Raw genomic sequence first — 16,515 nt, 5'->3', positions numbered from 1 at the left:
AGAACTAACCCCCAGAAGTTCTCAAAACTACTACTCTACAATCTTATAATTATCAGAGTTCAGTAGTACAAATTTTAAAAACCTGGAAATAAATTAGGATGGCCTAGCTAGTGTTGCCTAGAATACAATCCCAGAGGCTTCCTGTCAAATGGGATGCTGTTGACCACTTAGGGTCTCTATGATGGAGTTCAGTGCTTTGTGAATAATTAAAGAGTGATGTGGCCTTGAGGTTAATTTTTTTTAGAAAATGTCAATGATTTGAGTATATTAAAGTGGAAAAGAATATTAGAATATACAGTGATAATGTTTCTCCTTCATTTGTGTCCTTTTTCATTATTTTAAACTTAGAAAACATTACTGTCTGAAACAAGTTCTCAGTCTTCAAAGTCTCCATCCCTGTCTTCTAAGCAGCAGCATCAGCCAAGTGCCAGTTCAATTTTAGAAAGTCTGTTTCGATCTTTCGCTCCAGGAATGTCCACCTTCAGAGTGCTCTACAACTTAGAAGTAAGAAACCTCTTTTTTTTTTTTTTAATTTAATTTTAACAGATTCATTTAGGTCTGAAGACCCATGCTTTCAGATGTCAGAATAAGTAAATAGACTATAAATTGAAGTGTTTTATTGTTTTGGACTTTGAAAATGCCCTTTTTTTTCCCAACTTATACCTGTGTACATTGTTATACTTGCAAAATAGCATGTAAATAAATAATTAGGAAGCCTAATGTATAAAAATGTGTAATTAACTTCCTCTGGAAGTTTTGCAAGTGTTTATAACATCAGTTATTAATCCTCAGCCTTGTTACTAAATGCTTCCTAACTTTTTAAAAAAGCTGTTGCAATTTGTTGCCATTAAGGAAGCTTTATAAGTAGTTTCTCAGGAAACACATTTAACATTATTATTTTAGGGGGTTTTTTTTGTTTTTTTTCCTCTGGCTCTTGCAAAGTTTATTTCTTATTTGATCTAGTTAAATAATAAAGAGGAAAACAGTATTAGAGTATTGGATTTAATAGTGCAAAGGGCATTTATTCATAAATATTGCACATCCTAATAGTATTTTATTCAAATAGATGGTAAAGTACTATTATAATACCTTGGGTTTGCATATGACCCTTTTTTTTTAATCTCCATTTTTCTTTTTTTTTTAGTTTATTTATTTTAATTGGAGGCTAATTACATTATTGTATTGGGTTTTGCCATACATTGACATGAATCCGCCCCAGGTGTACATGTGTTCCTCATCTTGAACCCCTCTCCCACCTCCCTCCCCATCCCATCCCTCTGGTTCATCCCAGTGCACCAGCCACGAGCATCCTGTATCATGCATCGAACCTGGACTGGCGATTCATTTCACATATGATAATATACATGTTTCAGTGCCATTCTCCCAAATCATCCCACCCTCGCCCTCTCCCACAGAGTCCAAAAGACTGTTCTATACATCTGTCTCTTTTGCTGTCTTGCATACAGGGTTATCATTATCATCTTTATAAATTCCATATATATGCGTTAGTATACTGTATTGGTATTTTTCTTTCTGGCTTACTTCACTCTGTATAAGAGGCTCCAGTTAGTATTTGAGCAAAAGAATGTTTTTATTGCCCTCCTTCCTAACAGTAGCTTTAAATTAGTAGATTCAGTTCAGCAAACTTTACTAATTATTTACTGTCTGCAAATCATTGTGGTAGTTTTAACTACTACAGAGTTGAAAAGATATGATAATTGATCCAGGTTCTTATGAGTGAGACGTAGGAGAGGCTGGATAGGCTGAGTCCTGGAATCAGAACCGTAATAAAGCACTGTGGAGGTGGAAAACTGTCCTGCTCTTAGAAGGTGATGGGCCAGATCCTCAGGGCACTTAAGGTTCTAGGGAATATAAAGCCCTGAATGATTTTGTTTTAACTTAAAGTGTTCTATTTAGTTAGTTGTTTATTAAGGAATCCAGATCAGTGCCTGAGCAACCTTAATTATCAAATTACCATTTATCTTCAGTAGGTTTTGAATCACAACAAAGGTCATAATTACAGTTTTATTTCATCTGACAGCCTAATTTGGAGTATAAAGTTATATTCACTCATTTTTGTGCTTAACTCATTATTTTTATGTTTGTTTGGTGGAACTGTGATAATGTTTCATAGTTTCCTTAAAATAATCATTCTTGTGAAAATGTTTGATGGGTCCAAAAGGAAAAATATTTAGCATGTATTTTAAAAATAAAGTATGACCTCCTTTCTTGTGCACATTTAAAAATACCTACAATATTCCAAAACAGAAAATTACCTAGAAATTTTTGGCTAATTCAGTATTATAAAATTTGTATCTTGCATGCTGCCAGATTTGTTACTTGCTTTTGAATGATTGTCTCAGAAAGTTAAGGTATAAATCTTAATACCCACGTTTGAGAGCACCCTGCCTAGTACTTTGCAGACAGTTGCTCAATAAATGGGAGTTAGAATCATTATCAGGAAACTCATCCAGCATTTATAATAAATGGACTGTTATAAAGCTTCGGTTTATATACTTTTTCTAGAACATATCCGCATAACACATAATTTTACCTGCTCTTAGGTAAGTCGGGGAGCGTGATACATTCACATTTGCTGGTTTCATGAAAGAGAAGCATACTACCTCTCTAAAAACAGAAAGATTTTTCATGCTAAGTAAATGGAACTATTTGTGAAACATCAGCCTCTTTATACTACTGGAGGTAGAAAAGAGCAGCAGTTAAAGAGATTCTGACTCAGGTTGTCTGATTGCTTTACTTGGTATAAAGGAATAACTTTTACTGGAAATGTTGGGATGATTAATTGTGCTTTATCTTTTTTCCAAGGTTCTAAGCTCCAAACTCATGCCAACAGCTGATGATGACATGGCAAGAAATTGTGCAAAATCATTTTGTGAGAACTTCCTCAAAGCAGGAGGTTTGAGGTTAGAGTTTCAATATTGAATTATATGAATTGCAGAAAATGAATAGAGTTATTTTAGTTAATTTCTCCTGCCGGGCCTTATTTATGCCTACGAGACATGATTTGAGATATTATGGGAGTTGTAACAAGAAGGAATGATGTTTCTGTCTTTAGAATATTTTTATATGTTTTAATGACTTGATTATTTGGAAGACTGACAGAAGCATGTGTCTTTCCCCTTTGGTAGTAGGGGAAATTCTCAAGAGACTGTTTCTGGTCACTCCCACATCAGTTTGAGATAAGGTGGATCTGATTCTTCGTAATCTATGTTGTACAAGGCATTAGCACTGGGGGAAGATATTATCCCTGTCCTTGAGAGCCTCAGGGTTTAACGAAGAATAATAAACGGTTATTGCAGGTATTGAAACAGAGGCTTATAAAAGGTGCTTTGTGGGATGAAGTGGGGAAGAAAGCAGTGATTAAAATGGTAAGGTTTGCTTGGGGTAATAAGATTAGGAGATGCTTCCCAGAAAGTGACATGTGAGCTGGAAACAGAGAAGAGTCACCATTCTCTAGGTAATTAAGGGGGGAAGGACATTCTCAGCCAGAGGAGGGGTGGGGATGAGTGAAAGCGTGAAAGGTACGGGACTGTCTTGGGAACTACACTTGCCTGGTGAGACTAGAGCGAAGGATAAAGGAGAGAGATGGTGAATAGGAGGAATTTCAGCATTACCTTGTAAAAACAGGAGGTGTCTAAGCCAGGAGTTAGCTCGAACAGTTACTCTGACTGCAGCAGAAACGATGAATACAGGTGGAACAGACTGGAGGCAGGGAGAACTGTAAGAACTGTTCCAGAGAAGAGATGACAGGTTCTAAATTTGGGACAGTGGTAGAGGACATTTATAAGATGAAATAGAAAAGTCTTTATGATTAGCTGTAAGATTGTTGTTGCTGTTTAGTCTCTAAGTCATGTCCAACTTTTGCGACTCCTTAGACTGTAGCTCACCAGGCTCCTCTGGCCATAGGAATCCCCAGGCGAGAAAATACTGGAGTGGGTTGCCATTTCCTTCTCCAGGGGATCTTCCCAATGCAGGGATCCAACCTGTGTCTTCTGCACTGGCAGGTGCATTCTTTACCACTGAGCCACCTGGGAAGCACAGATACAGAGTAGGAAGCATTTTTTAAATGGCCCTCTGATTTCTAGCTTGGGAGAATGAGTGAATGAGAACTCTTTAGTCCATATGGGGAATGAAGATAAGATGGAGGAAACTGAGAAAGTCAAGAGAAGTGAATCTGATTGTGCAAAAGATCTCTGTGAGTCACATGAAGGGGATGGTTTGGACATGATGCTCTTGAGAGAAGTGGAGAATGGCACTGGATGTTTGAGGAGGCATTGTGTATAAGGAAAGCGTTGCAGCCTGAGCCCCTGCCAAGTGTTGAGTGGCAAGTGTAAGGATGGGAAGCAGAATCAGTAAGTGGAAATCTCTGCTGTGTGAGTGAGAGAAAGGAGGTGACCGAAGTTTGAGGGATAGGATAACCAAAGAGAAAGTTTGCTTTTCTGTTTTGATTTTAACTTGGAGAAGCCTTGGCTTTCATTGTGAGCTGACTCAAAGGGGCCAATGAAAAAGGAAAGAATAAAGATAAAAGGGGGGTGATCAACCAGTTGGGGCTAAGTTCCACTGCAGTTGGAAGATATGCTCCATAAAGAAAGTAGGCATGCCATCTCCTTCGGGGAAGGAAAGAGTGAAAGCCAGCTTGAAATTTGAAGAGGGTAATTGAAGGAATTCTCTTGGAGGCCTTCAGGGCAGAGAGGTTGGGTGAGACCTTGCAGAGATCAAGGGGACTAGAAACAGAAATGGAAATAGAGGGTGAAAACTCATTTCAGATCACTCAGCCAATTACAGAGCTGTGCTAACAAAGGCATTTTAATTCTGGCTTATTTCTGAATGTTGGTGTACACGCTAGGCATCGTTCTAAGTACTAGGAACAGAGCAGTGCATAGACGAAACAAAAATCCGTGTCTTTGTGAAGATGATAATCTAGAAGGGAAGACAAACAGTAAAGAAGTAAAAGTGTACGTCAGGTGGTGATAAGAGCTGTAGAGAAAGAATGAAGAAGAGCGGGTAGCGGGAGGGTTTGTTCAGTGCAGTGATCAGAGAGCGCTTCACTGATGGGGGGATATTTTACAAAGACTGGAAGAAGGTGAGGGAGCAAGATCTGGAGATGCTGGGGAAAGCTGTCCAGAGGAGCATCCAGCGCGAGCCCCTGTGAGGGTCATCCTGGTGTCTGCAAAGCCAGCAGGGAGCTACTGTGGTTGGGGCTGAGTGAGGGGAGAAGGGTAGGGGTCGTGAGGTTACAGAGATACCAGAGGTCAGCTTATGCAGGACTTTACAGGCTACTGTGAAGGAAATGGGAACCATAGGAGGATTTTGTCCAGAGGAATCCCATGGTGACCCCCATTTTTAAGGGATCGTTCTGGTTCATCTTGTGAGAATAGATTTTGGAGGTGAAGTTTCAAGAGTAGAAGCAAGAAGAAGAGTTGGGAAGCTTTTACAGCAATGTAGGTGATAGTAGATGCGAAAAACAAGCTTTGTAGAATATACCAATTCTGGATGTACTTTTGAATTGATAGCTCTTCTAATACCAAGATAGCAGTTGATTGGTGAACTCAAACAAGTTAGTGAGAAGGAAAACTATCTAAACACTCTGTATTGGTTATCTTTTTGGCTAAGAAAGGAGTCTAATTTTAATTCTGAACCAGGAAGGGTATATATACCATAAGAAATCATTGTGATAGGAATCTGTGTGATCCATTTATATGTAAGGATCATGTAAGAATTTTAAATAATTGATAAGCATTAAACTACTTTATAGAAAATTGCCTGTGGAAGAAACAGAAATCTTAAATATCCTGCCTTTTCTTTTTTCTCTTTTTTTTGAAGTTTGGTTGTAAATGTCATGCAGAGGGATTCCATCCCATCAGAAGTAGACTATGAAACAAGGCAGGGCGTTTATTCCATCTGTCTGCAACTGGCAAGGTGTGTAAATCTTTTGATTACTCTCAGATGGCTATTCTTGACTCATTCTTCCAGATCCCATCCTTTAAACATAGTATGAAATGACCTTGGCTTAGCTTAGCTTCTTTCCTTTTAAGATTTTTACTCGTGGGACAAACATTGCCAACCTTATTGGATGAAGACCTCACCAAAGACGGCATAGAAGCACTTTCTTCTCGCCCATTCCGAAATGTCAGCCGGCAGACGAGCAGACAGATGTCCTTATGTGGCACCCCAGAGAAGTCATCCTACCGACAGCTGTCAGTGTCTGACCGGTCTTCCATCAGAGTTGAGGAGATCATTCCTGCTGCACGAGTCGCAATACAAGTAAGTGACTTGTGTTCATTCAAGGAGTCCCAAGGGCCTCATGTAGAGAAGGTACCACTGGTGGGGAGGGCCTGTGCAGATATAGAAATTACTGATATGCGTATCATCCTCAAGGAGTTTACAGTAAGTAAGAAAGAGATCAACTAGTGCAGAATTCACTAATTCAGGTGGAAAACATCAATTGTATGAAGACTACCAAAGCAAGACATTCTACAGGGCTTGAGAGGAGTGGAATAGTCATCTTCACGTGCGCCTGTCACCAGGATTCCGTGTAGGAGGTGCTAAGCCTTTAAGAATAGGTAGGGATTCCTTATCCATGGATTCATTTAGAGAGAGGAAAGTTGTTCAGGTCAAAGGGAAGGTGGGAGCAGTTAGAAAAGAAGCCTGTGTCGGAGGTCACATGGTGGCTCACATAGACCAAATGCTGTGTGTGGAAGAGGGGAAATGGTGACAACAGAATGGGTGGTTGGAAGCCAGAACCTGGAGAGCAGGGTCTCCGTATCGTGAGCAGTAGAGAGGCAGTTGTAAGTCTTTGAACAGTACAGAAGCATGAAAAAGGCTGTCTGTCTTGTAGATGATGTTGGAGGGAAATGAGACTGCAAACTGAGACCAAGAGGAGGTTATTGAAGCCAGTGGGATGTGTCCAAGTACTCACAGCACTCTTTCTTGCTTCCTTAGACAATGGAAGTCAGTGATTTCACATCTACTGTGGCTTGTTTCATGCGACTGTCATGGGCTGCAGCTGCTGGACGGCTTGACCTCGTTGGGAGTAGCCAACCAATTAAAGAAAGTAATTCTCTGTTTCCTGCTGGAATTCGAAACAGGCTCAGCAGTTCAGGTACTGATTAAGAAGGATAAAATAATTAGAATATTGAACAGGAAGTAGCTATAAGAATCATCTTTGTATAGGTTATTCAGGGTCACAGAAAGGAGAAAGCCTTTCCTCTTGCTTTTGAGCATGAACAGAAATTCATCAAGCTAAATAAACCCTCAAGATTTGTGCATATTTACGTATGCATATACGTATATACATCCTTCATTTATATATGTCATACTAAGAAAAAAATTTATAAATGCAAAATAAATAGAGAAACCAAGCAGAGTTTTAGCTTGCTGAGTATAAAAGTGTCATGAGGCCAATAATTATGGTTGTAATAAAAATTCATCTAGAATATTTACCTGGAAAAATCATTTTCTTGGTTTGGCCTGTTATTTTCTGTTAGGCCTTTATAAATAGCTTTATTTCTCAGCTTCATTTGGTTTCCCTGCTGTGTATATAACTCACTAATAATAGAGCTTTTAAACTGTATGACATATACATAGTGAACGTGGAAATGTTAAATGTACAGGAGTTTTAGGGTTTTTACATAAGTATAACCCATTAGATCAAGATAAGGAGCGTTTCTAATAACCCAGAAAGACTCCCACATGCCTCCAAAATTGCACTGTTTTTGCTTCTGGCACCTGAAACTAGTTTTTCATCATAAATGTATTTTTCAGTGCTTCCAAATGTGTTTTAAGTACAAAGAAAGCAGTGGGGGTCAAAGTAAATGATTAATTCTCTCTTGTTTCTTAGTCCAAAGTGTCTTCTTGAACTCTACCTTCGCTTGAGGATTATGGACACCTTAAAGGGTTATAATCTCAAGGGTACTGTGGGATCCACAGTAACCCTGCAGTAACCTTCCGTTCTGTATGTTTCCAGGAAGCAACTGCAGCTCCGGCAGTGAAGGGGACCCAGTGGCCTTGCACGCAGGCATCTGCGTGCGGCAGCAGTCCGTGTCCAGCAAAGACGCCCTGATCGCCGGGGAGGCTTTGTCTCTTCTTGTCACCTGCCTGCAGCTTCGCAGCCAGCAGCTGGGTGAGCAGGAGGCCCGCTTGCCGCTCGCATTTTAGGAAAAGGCCGGCTTTCTGTTGGGAGTTCTTTACATCCCTTCATAGAGAAGGTCATTAATAGAAACGGAAAAGGGGAAAGTTGGCATGTGGAATAGGCAAGAATAGTGCTGCTGCTGCTGCTAAGTCACTTCAGTCGTGTCCGACTCTGTGCGACCCCATAGACGGAAGCCCACCAGGCTCCCCCGTCCCTGGGATTCTCCCGGCAAGAACACTGGAGTGGGTTGCGTGCTAGAGCACTTAAATTCTGAACAAGTATTTATTGAGCACCTCTGTATACACGGTTCCACAGTTGATGTTACAAAGGCAGTATGTCTACTGTCCAGGAGAGCTTACCATCTGTTGGAGGAATTAAAACAAGCCAAAGTTGTAGGTCATAAGCTGTAGAAGTAGAATTGTATATCAATCCCTAAACTGATAACAACTCCAGTATGAAAAATTATGAAATTTAAGATTTGTTCTTTTATCTTTATTGTTGGTTTTGACAAACTGGGGCTATTGCTCAACGTATTTTTAGCATTGGATTCCCCAGGGCTCAGTCCCTGGTCACTTTTTTTCCTCTGTCTACACTCATTCTTACCACGTAATCACGTCCACGTTCACAGCCTTAAATTCCCTATATGTGTCGGTAACGCTTAAATTTGCCTCTATGGCCTGGACCCCTCCCCTGAAATCTCTACTTAGATATAATAGACTTCCTGAACTTAACATGTCCAGAACTGAACACTGGTCTGGCCCATACCACCCAAGAGATTGCCCATCTTAATTAATAGCATTTTCGTTCTTGGAGTCATCCTACTCCAGGATTCCTTTCTTTACACCCTACTTCTAATCTGCCACCACATCCTTCTTCAGACTCTACCTGTATTCCACCCCGTAGACCACCTTTGCTGTTAGTAGCCTCTGCTCCTCCATCATCTCTTACTTTGGTTATAGCAGCAGTGCCCTGACTAATCTCCCTGCTTCTGCCCTTGCAGTTTATTCTCCACACAGTAACCAGAGTGGACCCGCTGAAATGTAAGTCAGATCTCATCACTCCTCTATTTACAGCCTTGCAGTGGCCTCAGTTCACACTGAGTGAAAGCCAGGTCTCCCCTCAGGCCTTCCAGGCCTGACACCATCCACGCCCATGATGCCCGTGTGCCTTCACCTCTTGTACTCCCTGCTTCACCCACCATGCTTCAGCCACCCTGGCTTCCTAGCTGTTCCCTGATGCTCAGGCACATGCCTGCCTCAGGGCCCTTGCACTGGCTATTGCCACTTGCCCCACCTTTCTTTAGAGAAATCACAGTCCTCACCTCTCCCAGCATTCACCTATAAACTCTTTGTTTTCGTTTTTTTCTATATCACTTATCACTGTACAGCATACAGTGAAATTTCTCTGCTTATCATGTTTATTGTCATTATCCCCCTCCTCACCTGGATGGTAAGCTCCACAAGAACAGAGACTTTTGTCCCGTTTGTTTCCTAATGAATCCTTAACATCCAAACACTGTGTGGTGTGTAGTAGGCCCTCAATAAATACTTATTCAGGGATGAGGTGTTAACAACTTGACTTTTAAAAATTGTGCCAACACATGGAGCCCAGTTGATTACTATTATTACTGGTTCAGACTGCCTGTTACATAGAATTGGTGATCATTATGTATTATTTGGTATAACATCCAAACTCATCATATAAGATATCAAGATAAACATACAGAAAAAGTTACATGTTTATGGGATAGTAAAGTATCAAATATTTGACAATAGAGTATCAAAAATTATTTACTTTGGTCAGATTTGCTTTTAAAGGCTTATATGTGAGAAGTCCAAGTCAGTGTGAAATGCTCTTGCGCATAAGCCATACTTTTAGTTCAGTTTCCTACAGTTGTTTGATTACAGAAATATTTTCAAATCAGGACGAGGAAAGTTATAACTTCAAGCTTTTTTATCATTTGTAAGTTTATTGTAGAGTACATTTTATAGTTCAAAGGTATTGATAGTATATCAAAGCAAGACATATTTGTTCTGTCACTGGAAGCATAAGACATTTTGGGAAAAAGTGAGGGTACAAAGATTACCTGGACACAGTCCTGCTCCTGAGCACCTTAGGCCCTCATGGAGGCAGTTATGGAGGTATTGAATTTGATTCTGTGTGGAAGAAGAGATGATGTCTGCGATAGTTAAGGGTAAGAAATTATTCAGAACTTCTGAAATTTTGAAAATGCATTTCCTAACTTAGTTTCCTCTCCTGCCCCCATTCTTCTTCTTCTTACCATCAGCCTCTTTCTATAACTTGCCCTGTGTTGCTGATTTTATCATTGATATTCTGCTTGGATCACCAAGTGCTGAGGTAAGGATTCCTTTATACAAAGCCCCTTTGGTCTTATTCTGCCTGGGCTCTCTGGATACCTGTGACATTGTGGGGAGTATAGAAGGAGTGGTGTTTAGTCCTCTTGGGGAATCATATAGAGTGCTGCAGACCACTATGACAGCAAAGTGACCGTTCAGACTATCGCCTTCCTTTCTCATCTGTATTTAACTGGAAGTTAAGAGACTAGGGCTATGATTAACTTGTGTTTATTTATAGCATTCAAAATCTTACAGTGTTCAACATCCATAGCTGGCCAAGTCAGCCAACATTAAACATTAACTTGTTGGCCCAAATCAAGAAAGACCCAACTTCAAACCGTGAACTTTCTTTAGATCTTAGAATTCTCATTTTCGTACATGACCTTGAAAATTAACTTTGAGACACATGAAGAAGAGGTTTTTTTGTTTTTTTTTTTCTAATGTTCATTTGCATTAAATTATAAGCCTGTTGATTAGAGTAGAATGTGCTGTGCTTAGACACTCAGTTGTGTCTGACTCTTTGCAGCTCCATGGGCTGTAGCCCGCCAGGCTCCTCTGTCCATGGGGATTTTCCAGGCAAGAATACAGGAGTGGGTTGCCATGCCCTCCTCCAGGGGATCTTCCCAACCCAGGGATGAAACCCAGGTCTCCCGCATTGTAGGCGGATTCTTTACCATCTGAGCCACCAGGGAATCCCAGAGTAGAATACAGTACTAGAATAATTTGGGAAATCAGTACCTAGACCACACTTGATTTAAATTAGCCCTAGTTTATTCAATGTAAACTTTACTGACTGAAATGCTCACACCCTTATAGTATCATTCAGAGCTTGGACTTTGGAGGAAAATCATTTTTAAGCAGTCTATGTGTTGATTGATGTACATTCTTGGCCACTAAAAATGTGATTTCAGATTCGCCGTGTTGCTTGCGATCAACTGTATACTCTGAGTCAGACAGATACTTCAGCCCACCCAGATGTGCAGAAGCCAAATCAGTTTCTGCTGGGTGTGATTCTCACTGCTCAGCTGCCTCTCTGGTCCCCAACCAGTATCATGCGAGGAGTCAATCAGAGGTATGTAATAAAGATAAAAACATTCACGTAATAGAGGAAGTAATGATTTGTGTACTGCTCCCCTGCAGGCCACAGTGTATGACTGAGATGACAGAATCTCTCCTTCTCTCTTCAGGCATGTATACCTTGAAAGAAGGCATTTCAGGTTTTCCTCCCATTTAGGACCAAAGAGTTAAAAGAAACAATACCAGGCTTTCTTTCTCTCCACCACCCCAGCTTCTACCTCACCTGAAGACTCACAAGAAGACTCATCTGGTGGTTGAGAAACTGCATTATTTGAGCCAGATCACTGTGTTAAAGAGTTCACACCTGTACATCATTTTTAGCATACTTTATAACTCCATGTCTAGAGGTACTAGAGTATCCTTCTAGCTTTTACTTGGGTTTATACATCCTGAACTGGAGAAGGAAATGGCAACCCACTCCAGTGTTCTTGCCTGGAGAATCCCAGGGACGGGGGAGCCTGGTGGGCTGCCGTCTATGGGGTCGCACAGAGTCGGACACGACTGAAGCGACTTAGCAGCAGCAGCAGCATACATCCTGAACATGGAAGGAGCCTTGTGGTCCAGATTCAGAGACTTGAGTAAAACCATACTGCCTGCCCCATCTTACCTCCTGAGGCAAGCCTGCCTACAAGGGTGCCCCAGTGTAGGCTCAGGATGGGAGGTCAGAAATCCCACACTGACCTCAAGTTTAAGCCACTTTCTCCCGCTCAACTTGCTCTGGGGCTTAGAAGATGCCACACAGATTTGTGAAATCGGTATATATTTTCCTTTGTATGTGCTTTATAAATTAAGAGTCCTTAGTAGAAATGTTAGAGCTACTCCAAATACCACCAGACACATCCACAATTGGGCGTCGCTTCCATTCGGCTCAGCCTCTTCATTCCTTCTGGAGCTCTTTCTCTGTTCTTCTCCAGTGTCATATTGGACACCTACCATCCTGGGGGGTTCATCTTTCAGTGTTGTATCTCTTTGCCTTTTCATACTGTTCATGGGGTTCTCTAGGCAAGAATACTGACGTGGCAGAGTACAACATGTGAAATGCTGGGCTGGGTGAAACTTAAGTTGAAATCAAGATTGTCAGGAGAAATATTAATAACCTCGGATATGCAGATGACACCATTCTAATGGCAGAAAGCAGGGGATCTAAAGAGTCCCTTGATGAAGGTGAAAGAGGAGAGTGAAAAAGCTGGCTTAAAACTTGGCATTCAACAAACTAAGATCATGGCATCTGGCCCCATCACTTCATGGCAAATAGATGGGGAAACAATGGAAACAGTGACAGACTTTATTTTTGGGCTCCAAAATCACTGTGGATGGTGACTGCAGCCATGAAATTAAAATACACTCGCTCCTTGGAAGAAAAACTATGACAAACCTAGACAGTGTATTAAAAAGCAGAGACGTCACTTTGCCAACAAAAGTCCATCCAGTCAAAGCTATGGTTTTTCCAGTAGTCATGTACAGAGAGTTGGACTATAAAGAAAGCTGAGCGCCGAAGAACTGACACTTTTGAACTGTGGTATTGGAGAAGACTTTTGAGAGTCCCTTGGACAGCAAGGCTATGAAACCAGTCAATCCTAAAGGAAATCAACCCTGTATATTAGTTGGCAGGACTGATGCTGAAACTCCAGTACTTTGGCCACCTAATATGAAGAGCTTATTCATTGGAAAAGACGCTGATGCTGGGCAAGATTGAGGGTAGGAGGAGAAGGAGACAACAGAGGATGAGATGATTGGAAGGCATCACCGGCTCAATGGACATGAGTCTGAGCAAACTCTGGGAGATCATGAAGGACAGGGAAGCCTGGCATGTTGCAGTCCACGGGGTCGCAGAGAGTCAGGCCCAACTGAGTGACTGAACATCAGCAACAACTCCAAATACCAAACTTGGTCTTTTTTTTTCAGTGTAGTAGAATATACATAGGGGCTTTCCTGGTGGCACAGGTAGTAAAAAATCTGTCTGCAGTGTGGGAAACCCAGGTTCGATCCCTGGGTTGCGAAGATCCATAACAGAACATTTAACATTTTAACCATTTTTAACTGTTCAGTGCAGTAACATTAAGTGTATTCACCTTGTTGTGCAGCCAAGCTCTTTAGCATTCTAAACTGCAAGTCTGTACCCAATAAGAAATCACTGAATGCAAGACTGGTAAATTTGACTCGAAAAAAGTTAAAATTTTCTATGAAAAAAAAAAATATCTGAGTCAAAAGTCAGTTAAACTAACTATATAGACTTATATGTGACAGACAGCAAGCTAATTTTGATAATACATATGGAGAGAGAGAAAAATGGACAAAGGACATGATGAGACAGTTCAGAGACAATCTTGTAGATGATTTTTTTTTATATATTTGCTAGCTATTTTTATTTCAGTTACTGAAATAACATAAAATTTATAATTTTATCCGTTTTAGGAGTATAACTGAGTGAAATTAAGTGCATACACATTTTTGGGTAACCATCAGCACTGTCTGTTTCCAGAATTTTTCCATCATCTCAAACTGAAATTATTCTCCCATTAAACAATAATACCTCATTCATTTCCCTTCTCTCTCCAGGCAATAGGAACTACCAATTTACTTTCTATCTCTATAAATTTAACTATTCTACGTACCTCATAAAAGTGAAATCATACAATATTTGTCCTTTTCTATCTTGCTTATTTCAATTACCATAATATTTTCAAGGGTCATCCATGTTACAGCATGAGTGAGGGTTTCATTTCTGTTTAAGACTGAATGATAGCTCCTTTTCATATATGTCATATTTTGTTTATCCATTCACCCATAGTTCAGTTCAGTTCAGTCACTCAGTCATTTCCGACTCTTTGAGACCCCATGAACTGCAGCACACCAGGCCTCCCAGTCCATCACCAACTCCCAGAGTTTACCCAAACTAAAGTCCGTTGAGTCGGTGATGCCACCCAGCCATCTCATACTTTGTCATCCCCTTCTCCTCCTGCCCTCAATCTTTCCCAGCATCAGAGTCTTTTCAGATGAGTCAGCTCTTCGCATCAGGTGGCCAGAGTATTGGAGTTTCAGCTTCAGCATCAGTCCTTCCAATGAACACCCAGTCTCCTTGCAGTCCAAGGAACTCTCAGGAGTCTCCTAAAACACCACGGTTCAAAAGCATCAGTTTTTCAGCACTCAGCTTTCTTTCTAGTCCAACTCTCACATCCGTACATGACTACTAGAAAAACCATAGCCTTGATTAGATGGACCTTTGTTGGCAAAGTAATATCTCTGCTTTTTAACATGCTGTCTAGGTTGGTCATAACTTCTCTTCCAAGGAATAAGCGTCTTTTAATTTCATGGCTGCAGTCAGCATCTGCAGTGATTTTGTAGCCCTAAAAAATAAAGTCAACCACTGTTTCCACTCTTTCCCCGTCTATTTCCCATGAAGTGATAGGACCAGGTGCCATGATCTTAGTTTTCTGAATGTTGAGTTTTAAGCCAACTTTTTCACTTTCCTCTTTCACTTTCATTAAGAGGCTCTTTAGTTCTTCACTTTCTCCCATAAGGGTGGTGTCATCTACGTATCTGAGGTTATTGATATTTCTCCCAGCAATCTTGATTCCAGCTTGTGCTTCATCCAGCCCAGCGTTTCTCATGATGTACTCTGCATATAAGTTAAATAAGCAGGGTGACAAGATACAGCCTTGACGTACTCCTTTTCCTATTTGGAACCAGTCTATTGTTCCATGTCCAATTCTAACTGTTGCTTCCTGACCTGTATACAGGTTTCTCAAGAGGCAGGTCAGGTGGTCTGGTATTCCCGTCTCTTTCAGAATTTTCCACAGTTTGTTGTGATCCACACAGTCAAAGGCTTTGGCACAGTCAATGAAGCAGAACTAGATGTTTTTCTGGAACTCTCTTGCTTTTTCCATGATCAGCAGATGGCAATTTGATCTCTAGTTCCTCTGCCTTTTCTAAAACCAGCTTGAACATCTGGAAGTTCATGGTTGACGTATTGCTGAAGCAATGGTTTGGAGAATTTTGAGTATTACTTTACTAGTGTTTGAGATGAGTGCAATTGTGTGGTACTTTGAGCATTCTTTGGCATTGCCTTTCTTTGGGATTGGAATGAAAACTGACCTTTTCCTGCGGCCACTGCTGAGTTTTCCAAATTTGCTGGCATATTGAGTGCAGCACTTTCACAGCATCATCTTTCAGGATTTGAAATAGCTCAACTGGAATTCCATCACCTCCACTAGCTTTGTTCGTAGTGATGCTTTCTAAGGCCCACTTGACTTCGCATTCCAGGATGTCTGGCTCTAGGTGAGTGGTCACACATCTTGATTATCTGGGTCGTGAAGATCTTTTTTGTATAGTTCTTCTGTGTATTCTTGCCACCTCTTCTTAATATCTTCTGCTTTTGTTAGGTCCCTACCATTTCTGTCCTTTATTGAGCCCATCATTGCATGAAATGTTCCCCTGGTATCTCTGATTTTCTTGAGGAGATCTCTAGTCTTTCCCATTCTATTGTTTTCCTCTATTTCTTTGCACTGATCACTGAGGAAGGCTTTCTTATCGCTCCTTGCTATATTTTGGAACTCTGCATTCAAATGGGTATATCTTTCCTTTTCTCCTTTGCTTTTCGCTTCTCTTCCTTTCACAGCTATTTGTAAGACCTCCTCAAACAGCCATTTCGCTTATTTGAATTTCTTTTTCTTGGGGATGGTCTTGATCCCTGTCTCCTGTACAATGTCATGAACCTCTGTCCATAGTTCATCAGGCATTCTGTCTGATGTTCAGGTCATACCTGAATGGTCGAGTGGTTTCCCCACTTTCTTCAGTTTTAGTCTGAATTTGGCAATAAGGAGTTCATGATCTGAGCCACAGTCAGCTCCCAGTCTTGTTTTTGCTGACTGTATAGAGCTTCTCCATCTTTGGCTGCAAAGAATATAATCAGTCTGATTACGGTGTTGA

At 40.8% G+C, this 16,515-nt stretch overlaps 1 protein-coding gene across 3 annotated transcripts in view; it reads left to right on the top strand.

The window, feature by feature from the left end:
* Positions 1–16,515, top strand: part of USP24 (ubiquitin specific peptidase 24) — a 140,481-nt gene that overhangs the window by 77,803 nt on the left and 46,163 nt on the right. For all 3 annotated transcript variants that reach the window (XM_088835328.1, XM_055403730.2, XM_088835329.1), the window contains 8 exons: positions 349–504; positions 2,827–2,924; positions 5,845–5,940; positions 6,057–6,285; positions 6,964–7,123; positions 7,988–8,143; positions 10,440–10,510; positions 11,421–11,581. In XM_088835328.1, coding sequence (XP_088691454.1) covers positions 349–504; positions 2,827–2,924; positions 5,845–5,940; positions 6,057–6,285; positions 6,964–7,123; positions 7,988–8,143; positions 10,440–10,510; positions 11,421–11,581 — 1,127 coding nt within the window. The remainder of the gene's footprint in view (positions 1–348; positions 505–2,826; positions 2,925–5,844; positions 5,941–6,056; positions 6,286–6,963; positions 7,124–7,987; positions 8,144–10,439; positions 10,511–11,420; positions 11,582–16,515) is intronic.

The sequence above is a fragment of the Moschus berezovskii genome, chromosome 4, assembly GCF_049115385.1.
Source record: "Moschus berezovskii isolate FMDL1 chromosome 4, NW_MosBer_1.0, whole genome shotgun sequence".
Taxonomy (NCBI): Eukaryota; Metazoa; Chordata; class Mammalia; order Artiodactyla; family Moschidae; genus Moschus; species Moschus berezovskii.
This window is presented reverse-complemented; position numbering and strand designations above follow the sequence as displayed.